The 12,675-nt window shown below is 38.2% G+C and overlaps 1 protein-coding gene across 2 annotated transcripts in view; it reads left to right on the top strand.

Annotated features, from left to right (window-relative positions):
• eeig1a (estrogen-induced osteoclastogenesis regulator 1a) overlaps positions 1–11,091 on the top strand; it is a 40,446-nt gene extending 29,355 nt beyond the window's left edge. For both annotated transcript variants that reach the window (XM_067572517.1, XM_067572525.1), the window contains 7 exons: positions 396–442; positions 1,650–1,801; positions 3,199–3,303; positions 4,194–4,389; positions 4,522–4,643; positions 5,713–5,782; positions 6,802–11,091. In XM_067572517.1, coding sequence (XP_067428618.1) covers positions 396–442; positions 1,650–1,801; positions 3,199–3,303; positions 4,194–4,389; positions 4,522–4,643; positions 5,713–5,782; positions 6,802–6,847 — 738 coding nt within the window. In that variant the 3' untranslated portion in view covers positions 6,848–11,091. The remainder of the gene's footprint in view (positions 1–395; positions 443–1,649; positions 1,802–3,198; positions 3,304–4,193; positions 4,390–4,521; positions 4,644–5,712; positions 5,783–6,801) is intronic.
• The last annotated feature ends 1,584 nt before the right edge of the window (positions 11,092–12,675 follow it).

The raw sequence follows: 12,675 nt of genomic DNA, 5'->3' as shown, positions 1-12,675 counted from the left end.
GTAGCCAACATGCTGTCCAGATGAAATATGTTCAGCTACTGTTTTAGGTTTTTACAGGTTCTGGTCTGAGTGTTGATAATGTTTCAGGTCCTGATGAAGGCAGAAACAGTTCTGATATGCAGTATGTTGATTAACCGCTGTGCAGGAATGTAATCAGGTGCACAGGAAAGGAAACAGGAAAGGGAAGGAATACGATGCCGCACGACAGAGGAAAAACGTTCCACAACTATGGAAAATAGATGTCAGAGATTTTTTCGTTTCTGTAGTGTTAGCTCAGAGTGTGAAAGGTGATTAAACTCTTAAGTAGTTGCTGCTGTTTGTCTTTGGAGGTAAAAGAAATATCTAAAAGAAAAACTGTAAAAATATTGTTTTGTTTTGTTGTTTTATTTTTAAAGGTGATCATCGGGATGACCCTTTTGTCTGGAGATCCGTGTTTTAAAACGTGAGTAGTTCACATTTCTTTATATCACAGTGATTTCTACAGTTTCATTGTTAACAGATGTTTTTATTTCAGCCTCATCTTCTTAAAAGTGATTAAAAGTGATTGTTTCTTTATTTAATATTGTGTTTGATGCATGTTGTTTGACATTTTGGAGTCTTTTTTTTTTGTGTTTCCTTTCCCATTTGATATTTAAGTTTGGGGCTTAACTGATACTGGATCTTTGGGGTCGATACTGATATCGGCCGATAATCTTATATATACAGAATATATACATAAACACACATTTTTTGCAATTATCTCTCAAATCAAACATGTAATGGAGGCATAATATTTTACAGTTTAACAATAAACTGTATTGTATAAAATGACATCAGTGCACTGAAACAGCAAACTTCACTGGGAATTTAATGATTATAAATAACTATAAATGAAAAAATATGTATATATATTAGACTTGAATTAAGAAAAAGGATCAAATATACATAAAATGCTGCCTATATAACTTTTTTTTTTTTTTTAAATCAGCGCATATTGGACGACATATACACCCATACCAATATATCTGTGAAAGGCCAATAATATCAGCTGATCCATTGGCTTTAATTTAAGTACCCAGCCTCTGTCAGTTAAACACACTTAATCTCTCTTAATCTTTACTGAACTGTACATTTACAAGTCGGTAAAGTACAGATGTTTTGTACATCTGTAAAACTGTCAGCAGGCAGTTTTTCTTTTATTCTGTAAAACTAATTACAAAAAAGACAAATTATCTTGGATAGTTTTTGTGCCGATGGAATGATTCTAACAAAACCTGATAGAAAAATGCATTTTATTTCTGTTTTACAGCATTTTCAAAATTGTACACTCAACAAATACACTCAACACTTTTGTGCTCAAACTTCAGGAACATGATGCATCTCATCAATGTTCCACAGTTTTATAAATGGTGTTGTTTATCCCCAGTTGGCTGCTGTTTGTTAGAGGAGTTCTTCATAGAGTCCGCAGACATTAAGTGAACGTTTTTAACCTTTTCACCCAATAAACACTTTGACTCTTTCCTCTGCCCTTTGTTTCTGTGATGACTCAGTTTCCCCGCAGTCAATAAAGTAAATCTTACCTAAGCCTGCCAAACTAAGCTGCAAGCTGCAGCTCTGAGCTAATTTAATTTTCCAGACTGATAAGTTGTGTCTATTTTTTTCCCCTGCAGTCCTCCCAGCACAGCAAAGTCCATCTCCATCCCTGGACGAGAGCACACCCTGCAGCTGGACTGTAAGGGGGAGGGAACGGCCGAGCAGGGGCCGGCCGGAGGGGTTTCTCTGGGCCGATCCGCCAAACCTCGACCCTCCATCATCAGCTCAGGTACGAAACACGTCTGGACGGATTGATTAGTACTTCAGTCATGAGCAGAAAGGAGTCTTCTAGGTAGAGCTGGCTCCTGGTAGGCAGTTACATTCTGGATCCAGTTTCAAGCTGGTAAAAAAAACCTGATGTTTTTAAGGTCATGGTGCAAGAAATTAGAATTGGAAATGAAAGCTGCAGCGATAGTCAATGGAAAAATAAAATCAAAAGGAAAAATGCTGAAATTCTCTGGTTCCAGCTTCTCAAATGTGAATATTTGCTGGTTTCTTTAGTCCTCTATGACAGTAAACTGAACATCTTTGAGTGGAGGACTGTTGGTGAGGACAAAACAAGACATTTGAGGACGTCATCTTGAGCTTTTTTCAACATGTTCTGACATTTTATAGACAAACCAGACAGATTAATCAATAATAATAATAATCGTACTGAGTATTTGAATGTCAATTATCGATTTTTAGCTCTTAAATATGAAGTTATTATGATTTTTGTTGCCTAAAGTTGTTGAAAGCTAAACCTGAAAAGTGACTGGTGATAGAATTAAGACTGAGACCAGAACAAATGTCTTGTTTTTCCTGTTCAAACTATATTTTTGTCCCATACAGAGACCAGAAGGCAACACTTGAAATGTCAAAACAATTATAAAAAGTATTTTTAATTATTTTGAAGACCGATTGACTGTCTGAAGACAAGTTTGAAGACTGTTGACCTCATTTTTCTTATTTTTAGAACAGATGTGAAAATTTTTTTTAAAAATCAATAAAATTATCTCCAAGTATCTAAAACATCAGAAAAAGTCATCTGGAGACTGAACTCATCCAGTGTTTTAAAACTTGGCCTGACCTGCTCCCCCCACCCCCCCCCTCCCACCCCCTCTGACTCAGCCAGATGTCTTTCAAAACAAGAGCCAACACCAGAAGTTTTTCTTTTTTGAGAAGATTTTCCTTGCATGGAAAACTAGTTGGCGATGTTTAAGTTTAAATGTGTTCATTTTGAAACGAAATGAAAAAAAAAAAAGAAAACCTGTTTCGTTCCCACTTGGAAATCAGTGCAAAACACCTTTTTTTTTTCCATGAAAAAGTAAAAGTTTGATCTTGTTCAAGTTCTCAGCTATGAGTCATCGATGTCCAAGAAAGTCCAAAGTTTCATTATGAACTAAAGTCTGTTTACAAAAGCAGCTGGTTTGATTTGTTTGAATGAAAAGCTGCCAACTCTTTGACTTTACAGGACCATAAAGTAAAATTACAGCCCATATAATTTTGAAATGATCTCTGAACGCTACCTCTCTTCTCTGAAAGTAAACAAAGACTCTTCTTGATGTGTGGTCTTGCAGAAGACGTGACGGGGGGGGAAGAGGAAATGTTCTGAGAAGAGTTTTTACTTTTGATTTCTCCCTTCAGGTCTCCTGGAAGAATCCGAAGCGAACCAGTCCATTCCTGGAGAAATCTTCCAGTCTGGTCACTCTCGTAACTCCAGCTACGCCAGCCAGCACAGCAAAATCTCAGGTTTGTTCCCCCTCCAGCCTCACCTGTGTTTTTCCCCTTTTAAATATTCAGACATGTCTCTCAGTTTCTTTCCAGGACAGGAAACTCTGTCAGTGAAAAAACTCCAGTGACTCTCTTATCGTGGTGAAGTGGGCTCGCAGGCCAGAACCCTGCAGGTTGTGTTGATGGTGGCAGCAGCTTCTAAGGGAAACTGATGGTTTCCCAAGGAATCGAAAGTTGTGTTTTGAGATGTGCATCACTCAAACAACAGTGACTCCAAGTACTTTTTGCCTGCTGAACAAATCAAAAGCTGTGAGAAAATGAAATGCGATCCAGGAAGGTTCGGTTTGACTAACAGAATTATGTTTTTTAAAGCTTTTATCAGACATCAAAAATGCTGCACAGCGGTTTGTAAAACTCACAGGCAGAATTTAACAACTCTGGAAAGTTATCTGAACTTAACTGTTTCATCTTTCTATTGCGACATAAACAACAGTGCATCGACTCACTGACCCCGTTCAAAGAAATGAGAGAGCTGCATTATTTCTCCTCCGTGAATTAGCCTGTTTGTGAAGGAATGACTGCAGAAAGAGAGAAACCAGGTTATAAACAGCTTGTAGGCACTTATGTTAGGTGTTTTAATTGAGTAAATGTACTTTATTCAAGTCCTGAAAGGCCTTGAATTCAGTTTATTTAGATATTATAGTCTAATTTCTTGATGTAGGCACTAAGTTATAAAATGTTTTTGTATCTGACAGCAGGCTGTCGGGAGACTGCAGCAACAGTAGCTACAAGAAGCTCATCATCTCATCAAAAAGTCTTAAATTTAACTCGGAGCTCACAGCTGAGCCTCCTCTGACGTCTCCTCTGATCTTTGATGTTCTTCTTCTTGTGTCTGTGTCGTCCCGCAGGCTACAGCACCGAGCACTCCTGCTCCTCCAGCCTGTCCGACCTCACGCATCGCAGGAACACCTCGACAGGAAGCAGCACCTCCGGGGGCCTTGGCTTCATCGCAGATACGCCTACAGAGGGAGACAAGGACGCCGGACGCCCAGAAAGACCACCACGGCCCCCGCGGCCTGTTTTACCCCCCAACAGGCCTCCCAGGTACAGACATAAACCTCTTCTATCACTGCTCTGGTGATGGGAGTCCTAGGGTTTTACACTCCTTACATAAAAGCACAACATGTAAACTAGTTTAGACCTGTTCTGACTTTCTTCTTTTTTCTTGTACGTCAGGAGGAAGCAGGACTCCGTGGAGAGTCACCCCTCCTGGGTAAACGATACTCGGATAGATGCCGACGATATTGTGGAGAAAATCGTCCAGAGCCAAAATTTTGCAGACATCAACAACACTGAAGGTACAGTAGGAACACTGCTGCTGAATAATAGCTAGTAGATTATATGTAGTGATTTATAAGAACAGAACAGCTGACACCCCCCCCCCCCCCCCAAAAAAAGGAAAATTATTGCTGGAGGAAAAGGAGAATGAAAACTCAGATTGCCTCCCTCTACAGTAAATAATCTGCTGAGGGTTTGATGGGTTTTTTATTTCTGTTTTAGAACCAAACCATCATAAAACAATCAGAAAACACTGATTTGCCGTTTCCTCTCTTTCACTCACTCTCGCTCGCTCCTCCTCTCAGCTTCTCTCTGCCTCTCTCTCTCTCTCTCCCTCTTCATCATCTCGCTCCTTTTTAAAACGATTCAGGAGATCGACAACAAAGCCAAACTTTGCTTTAAAGTCAACAAACAACATGAAATGCCCTCCCATCCTCTAAATATCAATACCAGAGTACTTCATTGTTTTATGAATGAAGCAAGTCGAAGCAGCCGCAGCGTCGTCAATGAGCGACAGTAAGTCCAGCAAACCCCCCCCGGAGCCCCCGGGACTGTCCTACAGGAACTACACGTAGTCCCTGGTTCTTCCCGTTGACACACAGGTTTATTCCCGAGTTCCTTAAAAGGTTCTCGGTCTACTGGGAAAGTTCCAGCAGTGGAAACACCCTGCAAGACAAAAGAAGACAAGAGTCTCTTGTGTCCCATTAAGGCTAGTTTGGCTGCAGCTTCGAGATTTCTGGCACTGGGAGATGGACGTAGGAGTGGTTTATGGGAAACGTGGTCTTGATTTTGAGAAACATCAGCGCTGATGATATCACTGGTGAGAAGCGGAGGCTTTCGCTTTCCCAACACGGTCTCATTTGTTTACAGTGAATCCATTAATTTTACAGTTAGTTTGACAGAAGCTTATTGATGAATAAAAGTATTAGACGCAGCAGCGCCTGTAACCACTACACCATGTTTGGACTGAGCTCTCCCTTCAGTTTTCCAGCTCTGTGTTTTGTCACTTTTTTATTGTCAGGTGTGTTGATGCCCTCTGGTTTCACTCAGCGCTCGTTAAGTCGGTTTTCTGTGTGTTCTCGTTTTCAGACAGCAACCTGCGACTGTTCGTCAACAGAGACGGAACCACCGCGCTCAGCGGCATCAGGCTCGGAAACAGGTGATTCTCCTTTTTTTATTTTCTGTTTATCTGTCACTTCCTCCTCCCGTTGTTCCTCCAGTCTGCGTCTGTGTCCTCCTCTCTCTTCCTCTTTTCCTCCCCTGATGTCGTTTTCACTTAACTGACACCAGATTTAAGTTTTACTGATGGAAACAATCCTGCTCTGGAGGCAGAAATACCAGTTTTTAATTATGACCTTGATAGTTTAACCAAACTAAAACAGATTATCTTATTAGCAGCTAAGAACTACAACTTCCATGAGGCTTTTAGTAGCTCACTCACAGTTAAGAGTCATGGGAGCTTTAGTTTCTCATACATAGGCTCTACTTCTGCAGCCCACCCACGTAGATAAAATCCAAATTCAATTTTTTTTTTGTCCCCCCAATTAAGACATGCAGGGTTTCACATTAAACTGTGGCAGGCTGCCACAGAAAGCCCACAATCGCACAGTGTAAAGGAGTCTTTAAACATCTGTCGACCTCATATTTAGTGGAATATTTAGTCCGTCTACCATATTGTAGTGTCAGATCCCACAAATAAGTTACTTAAAAACTAGGGGTGTGCCCGAATACAAATAGATTATTCAGCAAAGCACAAATAATGTTTTGTTTTTAAGCCTCTTTCCACTTTTATTCGAATACAAATACAAATAATTTTGCTGCCTTAACAAATACAAATACAAATACAAATACTGAGCTTTCTGCACATCCCTATTAAAAAGTTGAGGAAACTGTGACGATGATCTATAAACCATCTCATAATGTTGTTAATGCCTTGTAGGACGTTACTCATTGTGAAATGATCAGACTTCAACAAAACCAATATCCAGATTTAAGCATTAAATTCTCCTTCTTACAAAACTCATAAGCATCAATCTACATACATACAAAATACATTGAAACAAAAATACATAAATCTAGTGTAAATATAGTGTAGATAAACATACATTGTAATGATGAAAGTGAGCGTTAGCGAGGTGTAAACACACAGTCTGACTCTGTTTGTTTGGATCTTTGCAGGGTGTCTGCAGGCGGGTACGAGCCTGTGGTGATAGAGAGCCATTAAATCGGACGGCAGCAGAGGCGACTTGTGACCCGCCGATCGTCTCGTCTCGTCTTCTGTCTCGCCGGTTTTCCAGGAGCTTCGGCTGGTCTGAAGCCATGAAAGGGAAAACCTTGTCAGTTTGCACTTTATGTGAAATGTGTGACGGTCCTCGTCTGCACTCCGTTCAGCTGTGTTTGTTATGTTGAGGGCGTCTTCTCAGACTTGTGGTGTGTTTACCTGCTGCTGTGGTGCAGTAACTCATTTTTTGGATCTAAGTCCAGAGATTATACAGCCAATTTATCTGTTTAGAGATACAGATACTAAAATCATCCATGTGTCCCTAGTTGATCTTTGTAACTGATGCAACATGCTTGTGGTGATAATAAACCATCAGTTCCTCTAAAGGATAATTAACTGGAGATGTTTAAACACTATTTCCAGAATCCTCAAAGACTCTTCTAACCATCTGGATGAAAAAATAATAATAATAAAAGATTTTTTAACCTGTTTCCCAAGTGGTACCTCTGTTTCAGAACCAAAACAAAGCTGGCAGCCTGCTGGTTACCTGAATAGAAAACAGAGACACAACAGGATAAAATCTTTTTTGTTGTGCAGTGAACAGAAAATTTTTTGTCATCCAGATGTTTGGAGGAGTCTTTGCCAAAACAACTTTAAGACCTTCTGGGTTTTTCCAAACTTAACCCAGTTATTCTCTTCTTTTAGAGAAACTGATGGTTATATCGGCACAAACTGGTGCAAGGAGCCATTTATGAATTTATATTAGATAAGTGTTAATTGATGCCCATTTTTAGGGGTTTTATACTTCAGTGACTGTCTTTAATATACAGTCTTACTCACTGAAATAAAGAAGCTGGTTATATATTCAGGCTTCAGTCTTAAAAAGCACACTTTAGCCTGACTGTTTTATTGTCAGTACAGTTCATTCTACACTTACTCGTCTTTACTTCTTCTCAGACACTTTATATATCAATCTTAATTAAGCTACTTGACATTTCTCAGCAGCTAACGTGCACATGAACCATCACTTCACCAACTGAATGAACGATTTAGAAAAAGTGTCTTTGAGAAGAAATGAGTGAAGAGTCAGAAACTGATTATGGTACAATTTGGGCTAAAGTGATCTTTTTAGGTTGATTAATAGACGAAATGTGTGGACAGTCTTTACGTTGATGTGTAATGAAACTATATTAAAGCCAGTTAGACTCTAACTGCTATAAAGTCAGTTAGAGGAAGTGACTGAGGCTACTCAATGATGCACCAGGGACGTATGGATGATGTTTATAGTTATATGTGAACTTCTGCTAAAGGATAAATCTGGTGATTTTTTATATTTTTCTTATTGTCAGCAAATCTCATGTATTTACAGGTATTGTGTGTATATTTAAAGCCTGATATATCTTATTCCTCTGTGCCGTAGACCTCCGTTGTTGTCCGGAAACTATTAAAAACACGTCAGTGAGTCACACCGCTGCACTGGGTGACACGTTCCTTCATTACGAAGAGTTTGGTCACTTTAGTTTGTTTAGAAACGACTTTTATACTGAAGTCATTTACAATGTAGTGCAAAGTCAAGAGGTTATGTTATGTAGCAAAACAAGCTATTGAAGCTGTAAGCAGAACCGCGTTCCTGCACATGCTCAGTAGCGTCCGCCGTACACAGAACTACTCTCCTGAGACTGAAAACGTTATCGCTGTTATTATCTTTGGAGCCGTTTCTAAACAAACTAACATGATCAAACTCTTCATGATGAAGGAACATGTCACCCAGTGCAGCGATGTGGCTAACTGACTAGTTTTTAATAGTTTTTGGACAACAACGGAGCTCTACGGCACAGAGGAATAAGATATTTCAGGCTTTAAATATACACACACACACAATACTTGCTAGTAGATCAGTTCATTGTTGGTTTGACTCTGTGCATGAGATTTATTGACAAGAAGAAAAATATAGAAAATCAGCAGACGTATCCTTCAAACAAACAGGCCACTTTAGAATAAGATTGATTTCTTCATCTCATGTCATAATAACATTATACCCGTAACTTCTGCAGTATGATATACTCTCCTGTACCAACAGTCATTGTTGGCACGTTATAGTAACACTTAAATTCGGCCTCATGTCTTTGATCACAATTAATCTGTGATGCTTTTTTTTTTTTTTTTTGGTTGCTGCAAATTCCATAATACAAGCAAGGCTCCAGCTGGCTTTTATGTGCTGAGATAAACCTGAAGGAATTTAGTTCCTGTGTAATGTCGAACAGAACAAAATTTCATCATGATTTTGATTCAGGAGGGAAACATTTAAATTCTTAAAACTCAACAACTGAGACACAACAACAGAAACAGGATAGAATAACTGTACGTGCAGTTTACAGACACATAATCCGCACCTAAAAATCTCTGAATCTGAAGTGTGTTATCATCCACTGAAGGGCAGCACAGCCAACACTGAATGTGATCACGGGTTTAGAAAAAACCACTGAGCAGCTGTGAAAGTGCAGAAACTCTGAATCGCTTTAGTTTCTTTGTCTCTGTTCCCTGTTGATCAGGGAACCACAGTCGAACCACTTTTGTGCCTGTGACGTGTTAAAGTTTCTCTTGAATGACCTGAAAGCACCATGAAAACTGTGATAAACAGAGTGCTAGTGATGGTGAGGAGAGAAATTATTGTTCTTTCTTTTTTGTTTATTCTGATTTCTTTTATCACTTGCAGGTGTAGCCATTTTGGAAATCCCACCGTATTCATAGAGCACGCTTAAAACTACTGCTGCGCTCCATCTCCATGAAGGATTCGTTGTAAACATGTAGTTCTTTCTCCTCAGCTATTAGAAGTAAAAACAAAACATGTGGTCAGCTGAACGGCGTTAGTTCTGCGGTACAAACTGTTCTGGTTTTACTCTTGAGGAAAGAGTTAACTCCATGAGGAGGGATTTGAAAGTCTTTGTTGCCCCCTGGTGGAGCAACAGCCTACCGTCAGGTTTCTCACAGGCCCCCTTTTTTTGGGTGTTTACAAGGATGTTTACATCGAGGTCAGGCTGGTTTGTTTACTGCCGTCTCAAGATGAACAAACACCAGCGTCAGAAAGAGGATGAATTTTGTTGTTTTTTTGAGTTTCTGTTGCTCTGACGGACCCAAAAAACAGAAGAAGAAGAAGAACTGAAATGTTGGCAACCAGCTGGCTGGTTGATGCTGTTTTTGTTACTTTTATAAGAAAGTTTTCTGTTTGGAGTTTAAACTCTGAAAACACGTCCACCTCAAGATAGAACAGGAAAGATTTTTATCTTTTATAGAGTCTTAAAATCTTAGATTTCTGTTTGTAAAACAAGTTAAAAAAAACTAATTTTTTTTCAAATTCAGATAATTTCACAAACCTCTCAAGTTAAGTTAAATGAACAAGGATGTTAAGTCTGAGATGACATCTTCAAATTGCTGGTTTTGTTTGGCCAACAAGATATTTGATTTACAATTAAATAAAATTGAGGAAGGCAGTAAATCTGCACATTTGAGAGTCTGGAACCAGCAAATGTTTGACAAGTGCCTGATAAATAACTGATTAATCATTTATCTAAATAATTAGCAATTAATTTTTCATTTTTATCTTTTCAGCCCAAGTGTATTCGCATCAGAAACAAGTAAAAATCATCTTTTTGGCAGATTTTTATTCGCAAGAAAAATCAGATTTTAAGACTCAGTTCTTTTGTCGGTAAATTTGTTTTTGTGGAGTTTAGTTTTAAAGTGAAGCTGCAGTTTTCTTGCTTCTCCTCTTCATCACACTACTCTTGGTTGAATCCAGGAAAAAATGTATTAAGTTGAATCACTTTTCTTTACACTACCGTGTTTGTATTTTTTCAGCTGTATGTTTATTAATCACATGGCGTCGGGTTAGTTATTCTCACATTTTGGGGATGAACCACTGATCGTAGAGTCTGCATTTTGGGTTTACGTCCCCGCAGCCCTTAGTATTCTTTTAAAGCATTTATTTATATATTTTTGTTCCTTTTTTTTCTTTGTTTTTTTTTGTCTGGAGGTTAGTCATAAGCTATGCACACAACTTGCCTCCCTGTGCTTTTTTTTCTATTAGTAATTCTAACAGATTATTCTATTGTAACAAAGCTAGTATAATCTAAATTTATAGAAAAACGAGTTGGAACTGTTCTTCCAATCAACACGTAGTTACTACAATTTATTTTTTTCTGGCATTTCAGCAGAAATGACTTCTAAATAATAAAAAGCTAATCAGAGTTTTTATCTGTCATGTTTTGTTTTTTAATCCACAGTGTTGTTTGTGTGTTTGTGTGTTCATTCAGGACCAGTTTTAAGAGTCTTCTAAGGTTTATTGACAATAGACTCTCTGGTGTTTTCACAGACTTTCAACCACCGGAGTTCACTGTTTGACATAATGTGAGATATCACAAGACAAACACAGAACATAGTTGAACAGACAGTTGAATCCCAAGAAAAGGCAACAGACTCATATAACATCACGTCATAAGAGACAATAGTTGTGTAACACTAGTTCAAAGTGCAGTAATTTATAAAAAAAAGAGAACAAAATCAAATCAAGGTACCATAATTGTATTCAGGAACTCTTGTCTACTAGTTTAACTTGACTTAAAGCTGGAAGGATTTGACTCGTTTTTAATTAAAGGATAAAAATTATGAGGTGCAGCTCTAAAAAAAAAGATCCCTTGTTTCCCCATGAATTCACAGCCAAACATTTTTAAATATTTAAATCTTCCCTTTAGATTCTCTGTTGATGAAGTGTTATTTCTATTTTCGTCTGTTCATTTGATCCAACAGCAGAGGGCGCTCTACACTTACTTCATATAACAGACACTGCATCTGTATAAAACCTGCAGGTAACAAGGAGGATACCCAGTTTAAAAGTGCAGTGTGTAGAATTTAGTGGAACTGGCTCAGCAGAAATGAAATATAATATTCCTAAGTATGTTTTAATTAGTGTATAATCACCTGAATCTAATCTGAATCCTACACAGTGGTCCTTTAAAGTTATACAGTATGGCAGCTTAACACCATACTAGTAGATTGGAAATGAATGCAACAAGTACAATAACTACAACATGAAGAGCGGTACAGAAAACCATCAAAGAACATACAGTTGAATATCAACAAGGACACACAGGAACAACGACATACAGTTAAAAATGTTTAAAATTAAATGTATTAAATTTAATGTAAAGAAGAAGTGTCTATGGGAAAATACACAAGTAAATAAATACATAAAGTAAAAAGATAAGATAAGATAAGATAAGAAGGCCCTTTTCTTGGTTCTTCACATGGCTCACAGAGAATGACTCATCCTCGTGCCTGAGAAATGGTTTTATATAAGTATAAGGCTCATTATGAAACTGCCAGAACGTCTTTGCCACAGCATGACAAAAAAAGAAAAAAAAAAGATGAGGAATAGAGTGTTTCTGGTGATTTACAAAAAAGTACAGAGATCTGCAATGTCCACATATTTTGCAATACATGAATCAACAAGATACATACAGTGTAGTAGTTTAAATTGATGGCTTGGTTTTTGATGACGTTGGAACCTAAAAAGACATCAAAAGCCAGATTTAGAAAAAAAACTGAATCCAAAACTGAATGATCTAAAGATGGTGCTGTTGTGTTCTGACAAACCCTTTCACATCCCAGGTTTAATCATCATCTCTGGCAGAAAGTAGATTCTCACGCTACGTCTCTATGCCATACACAGCGGTGGAAGAAGTATTAAGATCATTTACTTAAGTAAAAATATCAATACAGCAACGTAAAAATACTCTGTTACAAGTTAAAGTCCTGCATGAAAAGTCCTACTACAG

The sequence above is a fragment of the Thunnus thynnus genome, chromosome 2 (assembly GCF_963924715.1).
Source record: "Thunnus thynnus chromosome 2, fThuThy2.1, whole genome shotgun sequence".
Taxonomy (NCBI): Eukaryota; Metazoa; Chordata; class Actinopteri; order Scombriformes; family Scombridae; genus Thunnus; species Thunnus thynnus.
This window is presented reverse-complemented; position numbering and strand designations above follow the sequence as displayed.